At 37.0% G+C, this 16942-nt stretch overlaps 1 protein-coding gene across 1 annotated transcript in view; it reads right to left on the bottom strand.

Annotated features, from left to right (window-relative positions):
• The window catches only part of WWC3 (WWC family member 3), a 201561-nt gene continuing 184619 nt past the window's right edge, over window positions 1–16942 (bottom strand). The window contains exons 15-23 of the mRNA XM_021006225.2: window positions 15181–15373; window positions 14635–14802; window positions 13741–13892; window positions 11939–12104; window positions 7415–7579; window positions 6301–6393; window positions 5105–5332; window positions 4397–4524; window positions 1–3015 (exon numbers count right to left, since the gene is read on the bottom strand). Of these exons, the coding sequence (XP_020861884.1) occupies window positions 2949–3015; window positions 4397–4524; window positions 5105–5332; window positions 6301–6393; window positions 7415–7579; window positions 11939–12104; window positions 13741–13892; window positions 14635–14802; window positions 15181–15373 (1360 nt within the window). The 3' untranslated portion in view covers window positions 1–2948. The remainder of the gene's footprint in view (window positions 3016–4396; window positions 4525–5104; window positions 5333–6300; window positions 6394–7414; window positions 7580–11938; window positions 12105–13740; window positions 13893–14634; window positions 14803–15180; window positions 15374–16942) is intronic.

Raw genomic sequence — 16942 nt, forward strand, 5'->3', positions numbered from 1 at the left:
TTCTTAATGTAAGTTATTTTTATTTTATAGAAGAAATACCTTCAAAGAATACAAATGACAGAATCATAGAAGACCAAGACAAAAAAAAAACAACAGAGATGAATACTGATTATAACTTATTACCATGACAGAAGAGTTTTCATTTCAATGGTTAGATTCTTGGGCAGTTAACAATGATTATAGACACAGAAACAAATCCATTTCACTTGCTGAGATGCTTTGTTGCAATAACTGAATAAACTGACTTTTTAAACTTTCTTTGCTTTTGTTTGACATATTCTAGGTGTTTCTCAAATAGGAGTATTAGCACTAACACCACTATACTTAGTCGCTGTCTGACTAGAAATCAGGGCAGAATACTTTTTGTTAGGTAACACAGTGACCGGGCAAAATGAAAACTAGTGGAAACACCAGCTTAAGACTTTAGGATTCTATTTTCAGGCTGAGTATTCCTTATCTGGGACATTTTTAGTGATTATACATTCCATCTACTGTGTGTGAGGTATGGTATGGCAAGTTTCACTATTTAAGCAATTGAGAAATCATGGTGTGTAAGTTCTGAAAAATCATGGCTGCCTCCTTTCTTGTTTCAGGGATTCTGCTGCCATAACCTTGAAGGTTCCAGCTCTAGGATTTTTTTTTTTGAGCTTGGATAGTCAGAGGACAGGATAAAACAGAGGTGAAGGTGGCTCTCCAATTTGGTTAACTCCTGCCACTGATACACAGGACCTGACCCATTCCTTCCTCACATCCCTGTTTTTCATTTAACTAAATCTCCTCTCCTTGTTATGGTCCCACTCAATTGCAGAGACAACAAAACAGAGAAGGAAGAGGAAGGCAGAACAAAAGAGGGGTAGGAAGCACAAAACAATTGGGTGAGTGAAGGAGCTAGCTGCATTTTTTAAAAAATACTTTGAATTACTGAAATGGAGGCCAAGGAAGGGTTCTCACTTTGCAAAAGCAGGTTTCTATCTAAATTGGGGCAGTGAAAGGAGCTATCTGGAAAACACTGATTTTGTAATTGGTTTTCCAATATACCAGTTAATACCAGTTTTCCAACATGGCTAGTTATTTGGCAGCTGAAGCCATAACAACCCCCCACAGGAGGGTAAATAATATTTGTTGACTGCTACAGAAAGGATACGATGGCTTTCAGGTGCACAGAAAAGTACCATGGTGGATTTTCCATTGCTGCAAACATGGTACTATAGGAAAGGAGAATTTACTAACTAGCCCCATCTATAAATCTTCTGTTAACCAAACAGATGTTTTGGCACCATAGCAAGGTGTAACATCTGGTAGGGGAAAATGCTGTTGTTGGCTTTCATTTGCACAGAAATATGGAAAATACTTTTATCTGCGGACCAGAAATTCTGATTAGTATTAATGTTTGTGAGTTTGTGAATACGTGTGTGTATGTATGTGTGTGAACATGCATAAATATATCAACAAAGCAAGACCAAAGCCAGAAGACACATAACAAATACAGAGGTTACAAGTAACATAAATATTAAAGTCTTACCACCATTAAACAGACACTTTTGGTATCTGTTTAATAATCCTGCCAAACCCATTCTTAATCCATGTAAAATTATAGCAAAGTTGGGTATGCAGGGTGGGAGTCCAGAAATTGATGAGATAAGGAAGACTAGTAGGGACTGGAGGGGTTAAAGTCTGTCAAGGGGTGAGGAAAGAAATAGAAGAAATAAAGAATTTTTTGACATTTTGTGGGACCCAAAACCAATTTTTTTTTGCTGCAGAGCTTTGTGAAGTATTACCTACTTTGTAAATGATAGCGTCTCATATTAATATGGTTTGAGATTTTTTTAAAAATACCATCACGTATTTTATTGCATAAGAACTATGTTTATGACATCTTCAAGATGTCACAGGAACAATGTGTCTCCAGATTTAGGATAATATTCTCCTATTATATATATATATACCAAATACTCTGAGGTAAGTGATTTATTGCCCAAAAAAATATGATCGCTCACTTTCCTAAAGACACATTTCCTAGAGAGGCTACCATCTCTAACTTATTTGAATTGTTATATTCTTCAGTGGTTACATTAGTATGGTGATTTCCTATTCACCTCTTACTTTTAGTCCTTGTATATCACTGCTGGATGATCTCAGCAAAGTGGTGAGTTGGTCATTACTAATGAATGTGAGCACGGCAGGCAGCCAATCTTGACATACCCAGATAATGGAGACTTTGTATACCTGGCTTCAGATCACATAATGCATAAAGATACATTAGACAAAAGAGAAATGCAAACCTATTAGTGCACAGTAAGACTATGACATTACGTTCTGCAATGTATAAATTGGATTTTAATCAATGTTAAAAACATTGCAGGCTATAATATTTTAATATAACACATAAACAGTGCTAAAGAATACAATACACATAAGATACAAATATTAGAAGCTGATAAAAGTGACGAATTCAGAACATAGTATTTTCATTTTCAGGTATCAGAAACAAAACCAGCCCAATAGTTCCATTCTACTGTATGACAAATACTGAAGAACAAAATTTCAGTCTTAAAATACATCTTAAAGTCAGTATTTTCCTTCAAGGAAAAAAAGTACTATAAATAAATTACAATACAGTGAATTTGCCTGAACTCACTTTGTTTCTGTCTTCCAGCCTTTAAGTCAAATAAAACAGCATTAAAAACTGTACACTCTTAACAGGATAGTTGATCTTTTATAAAATAAGCTGTCTTCAGAGATGTCAAATTCACAACAAGGAAAAACCAAGCCTTGCTGTAGTCACTATTATAAAATATATATGTATATATATTTATATATATGTTTTTGTTTTTTACAAAATGTGTATATTAATAGCTTTGCACAAATGTTTTAAAGATAAATTTAGCTAGTCTAATAACTTCATGAAAATAAAACAGATAAATACTTCATGTTTACAACACAACACATCATACATCATCAGCTGGCAGAGGAGGTATGTTAATCCTTGGTCTTGTAAAAAATGCTATCTTCTCCCTGTCAATGAAGAAGATGATGAGTAAAAAAGATGATCAAAAACGTTATTTTCTGCATTACAGATGATAGATATGATTGACTGAAATATGCCTGGCACATAGTAAGTATTTAATAATATTGACTGATTAACTGATTGACTGACATGGGCTATGTAGGAGTTTAAGACAAAAAGCCCTGTTCTAGCAAACGTTTTAATCAAGAATGAGGAACAGTTCATAGAAGAGCGTTTGAACGGCCTTTTAATTAACCCTACAGGCAGCTTTTAGGCTTTGTTTGTTTACCAGGTTTCAGGTGGTGGATACAGAGAGTTAAATTCAAAGACTTCAAAACCTGCCTCTAACAATAGCTAGGCTCTGTGACCTGGGGCAAAAACACTTGAACTCTAGCTGTTATTGGCAGAGGTAGTTTTCTCACCTCGAAGTTCCCTGTAACAATAAAATCTCAGATCCGGTCTCTATTCATAGTCCACTACATGAGGCTTTATATGAGATAAGGGCAGCTGTCTGGATACAGTACTGAGCCTAGAATCAGAAAAACTCATCTTTTTGAATTTAAATCTGGCCTCAGATACTTACTAGCTATGTGACCCTGGACAGGTCATTTAACTATATTTGCCTTAATTTCCTCATCTGTGAAATGAGATGGAGAGGGAAATGGCAAACCACTCCAGTATCTTTGCCAAGAAAACTCCAAATGGAGTCACAAAGAATCAGACACAAGTGAAAAACGACTGAACAACAAATGAGATATAAGATGCCACATAACCACCACCAAAAACTGTGAATCAGCAGAAAGTATTATATAGATTTGGACTCAAAAGACTTTGATCCTACTTCCACTACTTCATGTGTAATTCAGTTTGTTTGTTTTTGGAGGCAATTAGGGTTAAGTGACTTGTCCTGGGTCACACAGCTAAGTGTCTAAGACCGGATTTGAACTCAGGTCCTACTGGCTTCAGGGCCAATACTCTGTCCACAGTACCACCTAGCTGTCCCTATTTCCTGTGTATTAGACAAGTCACTCAAATTTTCTGGCTATTAGTTTCCTCATCTGTAAATTGTGATGGTTGTAAAAAAAAAACAAGTTGGTCTAGGTAGCTCTGAGGTCCCTTCCCAGTTATGATTCTAAAAATTTTAAGTAACATTTTTTCAAATGCAATCAAGAAATATTATTGCTTAATGATTACCTTGTTCAACCTCCCCCTCCCCTTTTTTTACATCTAAAACTAAAGCTCAAAGAGTTTTTCACGGCAGATATGAAGCAAAATAAAAGAAAAGGAATGGCATGCATAAATTGCATCATGAATATGTTATAAGAGGAATGCATTCAAATTGAGTGACAACATCAGAAGTGTGAGTGGGTATCATTTTAATTTTCTTACCTAAACGTTTGCACTTGAATGGGTTCCTTCTGGTTTTGCCCACGCAGCTGGTATATTTCTTTGGAAGCTTTCTTAAGCATTTTCTCAGCTGCCTGTTCTTGATGATGTTCAAGTTTGGATTGTCTTGTCTGAAGAGGAACATATTTTTATAAATAAAAAACAGAAACATTGCAACTAATCAAGCCTTTTGAGTCTAGGAAGAAGCTTATTATGAACTGCCATAAGCACAGAGGAGAAGGTACTTTCTGTAATATTTTCACAAAAAAAATCTATGCTGTCCCCTGGCAGTTCCAGTTTGGCCAAGACAGAGCATCCCATTTACATATAATTGAAATGAAGATGACCAGAGGGTCCCAGTGATGCCAGGATCAGCTCTGTCTGGCCCTTCTCCTATACTGATATCCACTCCATTTAGGGACCTCTGCACTCATAAATGAGAAAAGGGCATTCTCCTAACTTTCTCTTTCCCACATAAGCAAAAGAGTACTCTTCCCTATCCTTCCACTTTGAGAAAGAAAACTGGACTCACTATATTCCTTATGAATCTTTAATATGTATTTTCATTCATACATACATAGTTATTTATTTTGGAAATCAAATGCTGAAAGCACAAGTTTTTTTATGGTATTAAGTTCAAGCTCCTTATTTTAGGACAAATATAGAAGTAAATTGGAAATGTGTAGTTAGAACACATGCATAGCATCTTACCTGCCTCTCTGCTTCTTTCAGCAAATTTCGGAATCGTTCATCTCGAAGAACCCAGTTGGGAAGGTCAGTTTGTCCTCGGAGCTGGGCATCTTCCAAACGTTGCCTCAGTTCCCTCAAAGCACATATCTCCTCATTCAGCTGTCTCTGTCTAGTACGTGATGCCTGGAGGTCCAGCTCCAGGTCTAAGGATGTCCGTGCCATAAGCTCAGCCAAAGAAGACCTACAAGACTACAAAATGATTGTGATAAATTAAAATAGATGCAAGATGAGAGAGGAATGGAAACTGTGACCCAACCATCAGGAACACACTTATTACTTAATGTTTATTATTATTAACATGCTTATTCATGGTCATGGTAAGGAAATTAACTAAGGTATAAAATATAAAGGTATTTTATCTTGCTATGCCTATGGTTTTAAAAAAAACTTTGTCAGATATCTTCCTCAAAATTCAAGTAAACTACATATCTACAGTATTTGCCTTATCTACCAGTAGAGAAACCTTGTCAATAAGTCAATAAGCATTTATTACGTAGCTATTACCTGCCAAGAACTGTATTACATGTTGACACAAAGAGTCTCTGCATTCAGGGAAGTGCCAAGTGTATTGAGAGTGACAACACGAAAACAATTATGTACAAATAGGATACATACACACACACACACACACACACACACACGAGATACATTGGAGCTAATCTCAGAGAGAAGGCACTAGCATTAGGGGGGGAAAATGCAAGAATTCTTGCAGAAAGTAGGATTTTAGTTGAGACTGGAAGGATGCCAAAGAAGTCAGAAGGCAGAGACAAGAAGAATATTCCAGGTATGGGGAAAGGCCAGTGAAAATGCAAGGAGGTGGGAAATGGAATGTCTTGAGTGAGGAAGAGCCAGGAGGCCAGAGTCACTGGATCAAAGAGTACTTGGAAAGGGGAGTAAGGTATGAGACTAGTAGGGTATGAGGGTCCCAGGCTATAAAAGCCAAATAGTGGATTTTATATTTGATCCTGGAGTTAATAGGTAAAGCCAGGTCGACTCTTTCTAATCACCATTTTATGACATATTTTTAATATTTTACTGATGAAATATACCTGCTTATAGCATAGAGTACGTCGTTCCAATTAATAGGTAAAGCCAGGTTGACTCTTTCTAATCACCATTTTATGACATATTTTTAATATTTTACTGATGAAATATACCTGCTTATAGCGTAGAGTACGTCGTTCCAATGTATTTCGGACAAAAGGGGACTTTCTTGGCAGGGTTGAACTGTCACTGTCACTGCGATACAGCTGCAAAGAGTACAAAGGTAGTTAGAAATTCAACAGGCCTTCTGGATATTTAACATATTCCGAATTAAGTAACTTTTTACCCTTCCTGAAACTCTGCTTGATCTCTCATATACATTTCTTAATCTTCATATTTTAAAAAGGCTTTCAGCCATCACTTAAATACTTTCTGTAGTTCTGTAAATCATCTAAAAATGTCTCAAGGATGTTTCATTTGACAAAGTTCCTTCCCATAATTACAAAGTACCATTTATCTTATGTATGGTGCTGACAAGCACCATTTCCATATTTATCAGTAAACTTGTCATTTTGTTGTTATTTCCTATGTTTAGTATAACTTGGATAATTGATTTTCTAAAAAGAGATTCATTCCTACTTGGAGAATAAGCCAATATTACAAAGCTACTGCTCTTCTAGTCAAAGGAAAAATCTGTATTAAAAAGGAAAAAACCATAATGCTTCTTTTATAGACTCCAAGATATAATTCATTTTCTTTGGTTTTAGCCTCTACCCTCAGGATAAATACATAACTGTGACAGTGCCAAATTAGTTAACTTTACATCCTTATTTTCCATGTGAATTAACCCCAAATTCTCAAGCAACATTTAGCAGCAAGACAACTTAAAACCAACGCAGTCATTAAAATATAAAAAAAACCAGAGAGCTCTTTCTCAAGAGTCTCCAGTAATTGTACATAAATTACTTCAATTTGGGGGGGTGGGGCAGGGACAGGGCAGTACATGAAGGAAAAAGAACACTCCCTAACAACATGGTTTGATCCATCTCTCTTTCCTGGCAAGTGAAGAATATCTCACTTTCACAAATAAATATGAAAATGAAGAACTCATTTCTTTCCTCACATTTAGCAAATTAGATCCAGTTGCCTAAAGGTATCACATGATGGATCCTAAAGTAATATTTCAGAATATGTTTTGGGATAATACATACCCTTACCTCACTGCATGAGCATCGAGAAGTGAATTGCACTGTGTTCCAAATATGTTCAAATTAATATTTTACTTACTCTGCAAACATACTGACTTCGTGCTCCAGGCGAGAAAGTCTGTGAACGAACAATTGTACTACTCCGAACAAAAGGAGAACCACGAGACCTGCGGCTGGTCCTCTCTTTTGGAAGAACTGGTACTTCTTCTGGGAAGAGATCCTCTGTGTTGGTCTCCTTATCAACCTACAAGTTAAAATTATATTTACTACCACTAGTATATCTAGGACATAAGGAAAGAAAACTGATGTAATCATTCAGCCACAGCAACTGGATATGATAAAGAATATAAAGCAAGAATGGGAGGCCCTTCTTTCAAAGAATTTTCAATCTCCTTGAGGACATAAGACAAATGCCATAAAAAAACTAGAGCTGTTCAAAGGCATCATAAAACCATGTGTGCAATACATATAGTATAAGCATCATGTATAAGAAATTAGTCATTGGGTAAAGTCAGTCAAGAAAAGCCATCAGGAAAAAAATGAGTCAAATTGGGCCTTGAAGGAATTGGGGGTGTTAAACAAAGAAAAAAAAATGCAGAGTATTCCAAAAAGAAAAAATCAGCATGAGCAATCACATGGAAAAGAACAGACTGTATGGTGTGAAGAATGGTGGGAAGGGACTAGAAAGGAGGGTCCATATTGGGAACTGGTGAGCAAAGAAGAGAAATACATATAGTGAAGCTAGTTAGCAGAGTACTGTAGAGTCTAACTGAGAAATCTGAATGTGATCTGAGTGGAAATAAGCAGAAGTAACATGGGAAGCAGTATTTCAGAAAGATTAATTTGGAAGTGCTTTGTGGAGTAAATTGCAAAAGATAGAAGCTGGAGGTTGATTAGTCAAAAGATTAGCCAAGTAATCCAGGTATGAGAAGATGAGGGCCTTGCCTAAGGTACTGGCAAGGAAAATGGAAAGAAAAGGTCAAATCCAAGGGAACTCAGAGGAAAAATCGACCAGTCACTGAAACTCAGTTCCAAAAAGTTTCAAACTACAAAAAAAAATCAAGCTTTTCACTTCAGTATTATTAGTTAAAATCAAGTTGGACAGATCATAGCCAAAAAATGATTTGGATTTAATAGATTTTGCACTCACTACTAAATTTGAAGAAGTGGCCCCGGGTTTTAAAGAATTGGTCTAATTTAAGCATCCATTCTCTTTGTCCAGTTTCAGTCTGGCAGACTGGCTTTAGGATTACTAGTGGACCTAGGGCTCCATGCCTTATTTTTTCTTTCGGAAAGCAAAACTCAAATAGCCTACTAGCTGACAACTCATGTCAATCAGGGACTCAGCATTTCCTGGCTTGTATGGAAGGAAGAACAATGGTAACAGATCATGACATCATAGAACTATTTATGCAGAGCAAATTATTTAGCTTAGTACTTGACTTTCTGGTCAATAGTCAGGTATTGGGTAGATGCTACCCATACTTGAGCCTGTTAGCTAAGGATCTTGACTCATACCTCACCTAAATAAACAAGACTATTGACCAAGATCTCTCTCTTCTCCTTTCCTCCTTATCTCACTTCACTACAATGTCTTCAACCAGTATCTCCCTAACCCTCTTACATACATCATGAATTCCAACCCCCCCCATTTTCTCTAGTATGTGGTTCCCACTGTCATCACTAATGACTCTATAACCCTCAATTTCTTCTAATTTAGTGGTTCCTTCCCTGCTGCCTAAAAACACGGCTCTCATGACCCACAAAGACCCACAACCTTCCCGGCAAGCTCTTGCGCTGTATCTTGTCCTCTCCATTTGTGGCTAAACTCCTTAGGAAAGCCATCTAGTGGAGACTATGAGTCTCTACTCCTCTCACATTTTTCTAAAACACCAGCAAACCAGCTTCCAACCTCATCTTCCAACTGAAACTGCTCTCCCCAAAGCTAGCTGCCTTTTGCACACTGAAATTAGATGTACTGTACACCTCAAATTAGATGCCCTGTAGGCATCTCAAACTCATTAACTCCAAAATAGAACCCATTATGATTTCGCCAAACTTTCCCTTCTTCCAAATATCCCTTTTACTGTAGTCAACACCACAATCCTCTGAGAAAACCAAGCTTATAACCTCAGTGTCATTTTTTTTTTGGGTGAGGCATTTGGGGTTAAGTGACTTACCCAGGGTCACACAGCTAGTAAGTGTCAAATGTCTGAGGCCAGATTTGCACTCCGGTCCTTCTGATTCCAAGGCTGGAGCTCTACCCACTGCGCTACATTGCTGCCCCCTCAGTGTCATCTTTGACTCTACCTGAGCTTACCTCACATATCTAATCTCTTGCCAAACCTTGTTTTTACCTTCACAATATCCCTTGTATATGCCCCCTCTTTTCCACTTACACAGCAACCACCCTTGTTCAAGTACTCATCATCTATCACCTTGACTAATGAAATAGCTTTCTGATTCATCTCTCTACCTCAAGGCCCTCCACACGCCGATCCATCCACCAACTGAGCTGCCAAAGTGATTTTCCTAAAGCCCAGGTTTGATCGTGACTTCCTCAATAAAATCCAGCGGCTCTCTATTATTAGGATAACTAAAAACAAACAAACAAAAATCACGTCTATTTGGCATTTAAAGCCATTTACAACTTGGATCCTTCCTGCTTTTCCATCCTTCTTCTACTTGACTCTCCACTACACACTCTACAATTTGGCTACACAAGCATAATTGATGCTCCTCACACACAGCACTTTATATATTGACTCCGATGCCTCTGCACTGCCTATGTCTCATGCCTCTTCACTGCTGATTCTCAGCCTTCCTGCACTCCTTCAAGACTTAGCTGAAATCCCACTTTCCACAGGCACCTCATACTCCATCCCGCCTACCTGCTCTAGTGCTTTCCCTCTCACAGTATCTTCCATCTACTCTGTATATTTCTTGTATGCACATATTTACTTGAAAGTTGTCTCTCCCCCCTTTGGAATTTGAACTCCTTGATGGCAAGTACCTTATCTTTGCCTTTCTTTGTATCCTCAGCACTCAGCACAGTGACTCGCATATGGTATAGATAAATGCTTATCAACTGACTCTCTCTCTCTCTCCACTCACACACACACATATACACACACACACACACACACACACACACACACACACACACACACACACATATATACATATACATACATATATATACATATACATATATACACACACACATATACATATACATACATATATACATATACATACATACACACACACACACACACATAGATATAGAATATTTACACACATACAGATTCAACACTGCTTTTTTAACTCCAGAGCCACTACTTTTTTCACTGTACTACAAGGAACCTATACCATTCTTATTAGACTTAATTCTGAGTCTCAAGACTCAGAATTTTGAGATCATATTAGGTTTACCTTTATTTTGCCCTGATCCAGTCAAATGCCAAATCCTGCCGTCATTTTCTTTATATCTCAGTGGTCAATCTTCATTGTTGGCCCACACCAAAAAACCTTAGCTTATGATTCTTAACTTTACCAAAACAATGGCAGTCAGTCTTTTGCTAATTCTCTGATTCCAGTCTTTCTCTTTTTTAAATTGCCCATATCCACTAACCATTATTTGAACTTTAAAGCTTAAGACCTTGCAATGGCTCCTTCCAAATACCAAATGAAACTTTGATCATAAACTTAAGACTCTTGATGAAAATGTCCTCCCTTACAGGTCCTCCCAACAAACAGTAAAAATTTCCCACCTCCCCTTCTCCAGTCTAATAATACTGCCTTCTCCTTGCCTTCATGTATTTTCCAAAGTGTCCTCAATCTTTGGAACAGACTTGCTTGCTAAAATCCTTTCCTTCCCTCGAGAACCAGCTCCTACCTCTTCCATGAAACCTATTTGACCTCTTTAGCTAGAAAAGACCAAACACTCTCCAATCTCTCATAGCAATCTGATTGACTTCTCCTGTTCCCTTTTATTCTTCTAACTTGCATATTTATTTGTGAATCCATCTCATCCCTTTACTTAATGCTAAGCTATTGAAGGGCAGGGCAGGAACAATATCATTTTCCATCTTTGTATCTCTAGTGCCTATCTCAGCATCCTAATGCATATTTATTGAATTAAACTGAATTTCAATCTCTTGTCATACAAACTCTGCTCCCAAATACTTGCACTTTTTCAAGTGGGTAGGATGACCTCTCTCTTCTAATTCACCAAACAATTTCCCTTCTGCCACTGGAAAATTTCCTCAGATAAAACTCCCTTCCCCTGTGAAGCTTTCTGAAATTAAAAGGAGCTTTATATTACAGCATCATTTATGTCCCTTGTGATCATCCTTCCCCCACTACAACTAAAATTTTGTGTGCATTTGTATGATGTAATGCAGAGAATCCAATTTGTCTTGGTTTGGTCATCTGTCATTTTATTTTAGCTCCTAAATTTAAATCACAAATTCCCTAAGGAGATGGACTATATCATCTCCTAGAATAGGAGCACATTAAAGAGTTTTTTCCCCTAATTAGAATAATCAAAGCACCAGCAGTTGCATCCAATGCAATAGTCCTATGACTATTCTCTACTTACCTTAAGAGAAGGAGGCTGAATCTTCCCAGAACTATACTGATCTGCCTGACCTGCAAACATATGTCCATGGCGGGATTCAATACCAACACAATAGGACTCTGGGTAAGGAGGACTGGTCTGCGTGCAATTACTACATCCACTGTCAACAGATTCTGCTTGCCAGCTCCTAAAGTCAGGACATTTTAAAAGACCCAAAAAAGATTAATCTGAAGCACAGTATTTTTTATACTCCCTTTCAGACAGAAGTAACATCGGTGGCTCTATCAGCCGTCTACTTAACTGACTTCTACAGGTAAAATATGTGAAGGTCTATTTAATATGAAAATATGGCCTTTTCTCCTACAATAACTCATGGGGTTTTGTGTTTTGTGCAAGACCAGCTCATGTTTTTGTTAGGCTGTACAATGCAAAAATGCTCTACATTTGTATTCTCATTTGAGCCTCACTATAGTCCTATGTGGAAGATATGGTGGGTGTTCTCATAATTCACAGACAAGAAAAACTGAAACTCAGTCGTCTGATGGAGTCATGAGTAGAGCCAAATACTCTGACTCCCACTTCAGTGCAATGATCTTTACACTGTACCATGTCGCATCTACTAAGCCACATGGTGAATAACATCATTCATAAAGTGTATTTTGACTTAATATATAGAATTTGAGTACAATCTTTGAGTACTCAGTCATGGAGTAATGGAAATAGACTCCATTCATTCCTCTTTCCCACCCTCGATTGGATACAATGTAAGCATAAGAGAAAAAGAAGTTACAGACTGGTTTGGGTCTGGCCTCTTCCTCCTACTAGCTATGTGTATGAATTTGGACAAGTCAATCAATCTATTCGGGCCTCTGTAAAAATGAAGGGGTTCTACTGGATCAAAGGTTCTTAATTTGGCAGCCATGACCTTGTTTTTAAAAATATTTTAATAAACGTGTTCCAATATAATTGGTTTGCTTTGCTATTCTATTATTTTATGTATATTTAAAAGAAGGGGTCTTCAGGCTCCACCAGACTAGCAAAGGTGTCCATGATACAATAAAGGTAAAGATTAGATAGATTAACTTTTGTTTATGATCCTTTCTGCCTCTAACATTTGATCTAATCTAATGCATGGCTTCTTTATAGCCAAAGAAAATCTAGGGGAGAATTATATGGAAAAAGAAAGCAATAGCAGGATAAATATGGACAGAAGAGGAGTATGATTAATCATAGAAATGGAGAGGATGTGAGAAGTAGGAAGAAAGAAATTTGCTATGATTCCTTGGTTATTTAATCACATTTCAATTAGTACAAGTCTATAATGGCCAATAATTCATTCTCTGGCTGTTTTGGTTATGATTTTGTTCTGACAAGTTCATATCAATGACTCTTCACTGTGATTTCTAAGAAATACCTAAATAGCATCAATTATGAAGTGCTGTTGGAAATAACACTAGCAAATATTTCTCTATTTGTATGAAAGTTATTTTGTTTTTATAGAAATACAAATGTTTAGAAGTGAACTTAGCTGGAACCATGGAATTCATTTAATCCAGTCTCTTCATTTTACCAATAAGAAAACTGAGCCTCAGACAGATTATTTAATGAAGGTCATATTGCTAATTATCAACAGGACTAGAAACTAATTCTACTGATTCTTATATAATTGTCTTTCCATCAATTGTATGTCCGTCATGAAATTATGCTTCATTTTTCTTGTGAAATGATTGCTTAAATTCTTTCCCAATTAAAACAAAGGAGCTTTCAACTAAAATTCATTCTTTTTTAGAAGGCAAATTCTAAAAGAGTGGAAGACTGCTCACCTTTCAGATACAGCCTCTGCTTGATCTTCTTTCCTTTCCATCTCTAAGATTTCTTCTTCTGTATATTCCAATTTTACTCTCTCCTCTGCTAATTCTCTTTCCACTGCCTCCAGCTGGGCTGTGGTCCTGGCTAACAGTACTGTAACAGCATCCTGAAAGAGACAATGGGATTCCTGGGAACCAATTTAAACCAGCAGTTTCTACTGTTGAAGCAAAGACTAGATACTGTACATACAAAAGAAAATCCACTATAAAACAGATAATGGCCCCTGGTAGCTCCCTAGTAGAAAATAATTCACTCCCCATAGACTCATTAGTAATACTTTAAAACTGAAATATATAAACTATCACCTTTTGTGGAGATATGAGTATTCAAAACATAAAACACCGAACAATGAATCACATGCATTCATAAAATAATTTTGCATAAAGAAAAATCTATTCTGCTAAAACCTCCACAGGTATGTGATGCTTTATTTATTTATTTTTTAATCATGAATGTGATTTCATCAGTACAGGAAGCTCCATCAATGGAGATCAGCAACGTCTCTACAAAAAAAAAATTTTTTTTACAAAAATTTTAAGAAAGTGGCCTGGGGGGACTAAGAGGTTGAATGGCTAGACCAGGGTCAGTGGAAGAACTTCAGTATTCAGCATTAGTCAGAGGAGGAATTTGAACCTAGGTCTCCATGGGTGTGAGGTCAGCTCTCTATCTACTCTGCCATGCCTCCTCTCACTATTTTAAACACTTGCTTTAATATGCTAGCTATGTACTTCTATTTACTATATCCTAAATACTTTAAGATCTCAATAGGTTTTTCTTAAAAACTAAAATGTTAATTTTTGACAATTCTCAACACTTAAACCCCTTATAACCTAAGTAAACAGCTCTACCGTTTTTACGCTGGTGTTATTTCCATGACTCTCTGCTGTGCTTTCTTCCAATTGGTTACTCCCTTTGGTCCTTTGGGGGTCAGAGCTAGTGAAGACCTGGACAGAATACCAGCGCAACTGCATTTCACTGGAACTCTCATAATCAGCCAAGTTAATCTGAGCAATTCCCTGGAATAAGTGACATAAATGAAACTAGATTACCACAGAGCATTTGCTATTTCAACAGTTACTTTAGCACAAGACAGAGAAAGACAGAGAGACAGAGAATTTTTTAGTAGTCCCTATTCCAATCCGCCCTGGTGTTGTGACTCTAGGTTTTCAGAGGCTACACCAATGAAAGCACACATTTTGGGAGATCCAACCAAGCCCAAAAGGCTACAATTGTGGGGACAGCAGCATCTGACTTGAGCATACTCTCTCCCTCCCTGTGTGTGTGTATAGTGCCATCCTCTTCCCTTTGTATTCGATGTCCTTGAGTTGGATTAATCTAAACACTATTAATTACATTATAAAACAACCCCCTTAAAAAAGAAAACAACCACTTACCAACAGTTCCTCTTGAAGTTGATGGTCAACAGAACAAACATACAGCTGAAGTGACTTTAATTTTAAGACACTTGAATGAGCAGGGATTTGGAAAACTTCATTAAATATTAATGGAGCTTGAAATTCCAGAGCTTTGGAGCAGTAAGTGTTTGGTGTGCCCGAGTCAAGAGTTGGCAAATAGACTCTAATGTGTCTGGAAGCAAATTAAAAATACAGTAAATTTTGAATAGGTATTAAACAAATAGTCATTAGGTAAAATTGTACAACATATACACCTCTTTGTGTGTGTACATATATACACACATACATATTTCTAATCAATAGCAATGACAAAGGATAATCATTTGAGATCATTTGAACCCCAATAATGGCCAAGGCCTAACCTAATCAACCACAACATAATAGATATGCTTTTTCTTTACTCTCTGAGTGAACTAAGAATGCCCCTTCCTGTGTCAACAGCTAAAACTGACCAAGAGCATTCTTCTATTTATGACCACTAAGGTGCCTTAGACCCTGACACCACCTTGAATGGCGGGACTTTTCTTATCTATGTTAAACACAGATATCCTGGATCTATAATTTCATTTGACATTTTGACATTCTCTTATTTTATTGTATTTACAAACTATTCAATTAAGAAAATTCCTTTCTCATGCTGTGGTTAAACATATATGGAGACCATAAATCTGTATAACATAGAAATCCTGAGCCAGAGTTTAAAATATCCTCTTAAAATTGCTTGATGCAGTCAGAGTTAAAGTTCCGGTTCCATGTACATGTTGCTAACTTAAGGGAATAAAAATATTAATTTACTTATCACCTAGCTTGTTGCCTCTTTAACCAACTTTCAGGTCAACACATTGTAACAGATAACACCATAGTTATTCGATGGTAAGAAAAGTAGTTTGGGACTGTGTAAAGAGCACTGGACTGAGAATAAGGAGAGAAAGCTTCTACTGCCAGCTCTACCATTAATAAACCATGAGCAGTTTGCTTCTCACCACCTCAGTTTCCTCATCTGTAAAATGAAGGAATTTGACTACATAATTTCTAAGAACTCTACTAGCTCTAAAATTCTGTGTTTCTATATAAAACATCAAAGCTGAGTACTACTTTCATTTGACAGAAGATTTAAAAAAAGTTACTGAAGACCTGTGAAAAAGTCTTATATAAAATTAAATTAAAAAAAAATCAATTGGGGCAACTAGGTGGTGCAGTGAATAGAATACCGACCCTGGAGTTAGGAGGAACTGAGTTCAAATCCAGCCTCAGACACTAGCTATGTGACCTTGAGCAAATCACTTAATCCTGATTGCTTCACCCCCCCATACACATACACAGACATATAGATATATGTGTGTGTGTGTGTGTGTGTGTGTGTGCGCACACATGTAGTATATGGAGAGAGAGAGAGAGAGAGAGAGAGAGAGAGAGAGAGAGAGAGAGAGAGAGAGAGAGAGAGAGACAACTCCTACTATTAGCAAATACAGTGGTAGGTACTGTGAGATACAAAGACAAAGAAGAATTAGTTCCTGCTCTCAGGCTGATTACATTCTATTGGGAGATACATTCAAAACAGAAACCAGTTTAACCATTTGAAGTTAGGTTAAGGTAAGAAGTTAAAAGGAACAAAAAAAGAGCCAATCAACAGAATGCTAGAAATACTTGATGAGGGAAGATAATAATAATAATAGCTACTGGGATCCAGGGTAGTTTCATAGAAGTACTATCTCAGCCGACCCTTGAAGGTTAATGAGAA

Source organism: Phascolarctos cinereus, unplaced genomic scaffold, assembly GCF_003287225.1.
Source record: "Phascolarctos cinereus isolate Bilbo 61053 unplaced genomic scaffold, phaCin_HiC Scaffold_726;HRSCAF=1367, whole genome shotgun sequence".
NCBI classification, from domain to species: domain Eukaryota; kingdom Metazoa; phylum Chordata; class Mammalia; order Diprotodontia; family Phascolarctidae; genus Phascolarctos; species Phascolarctos cinereus.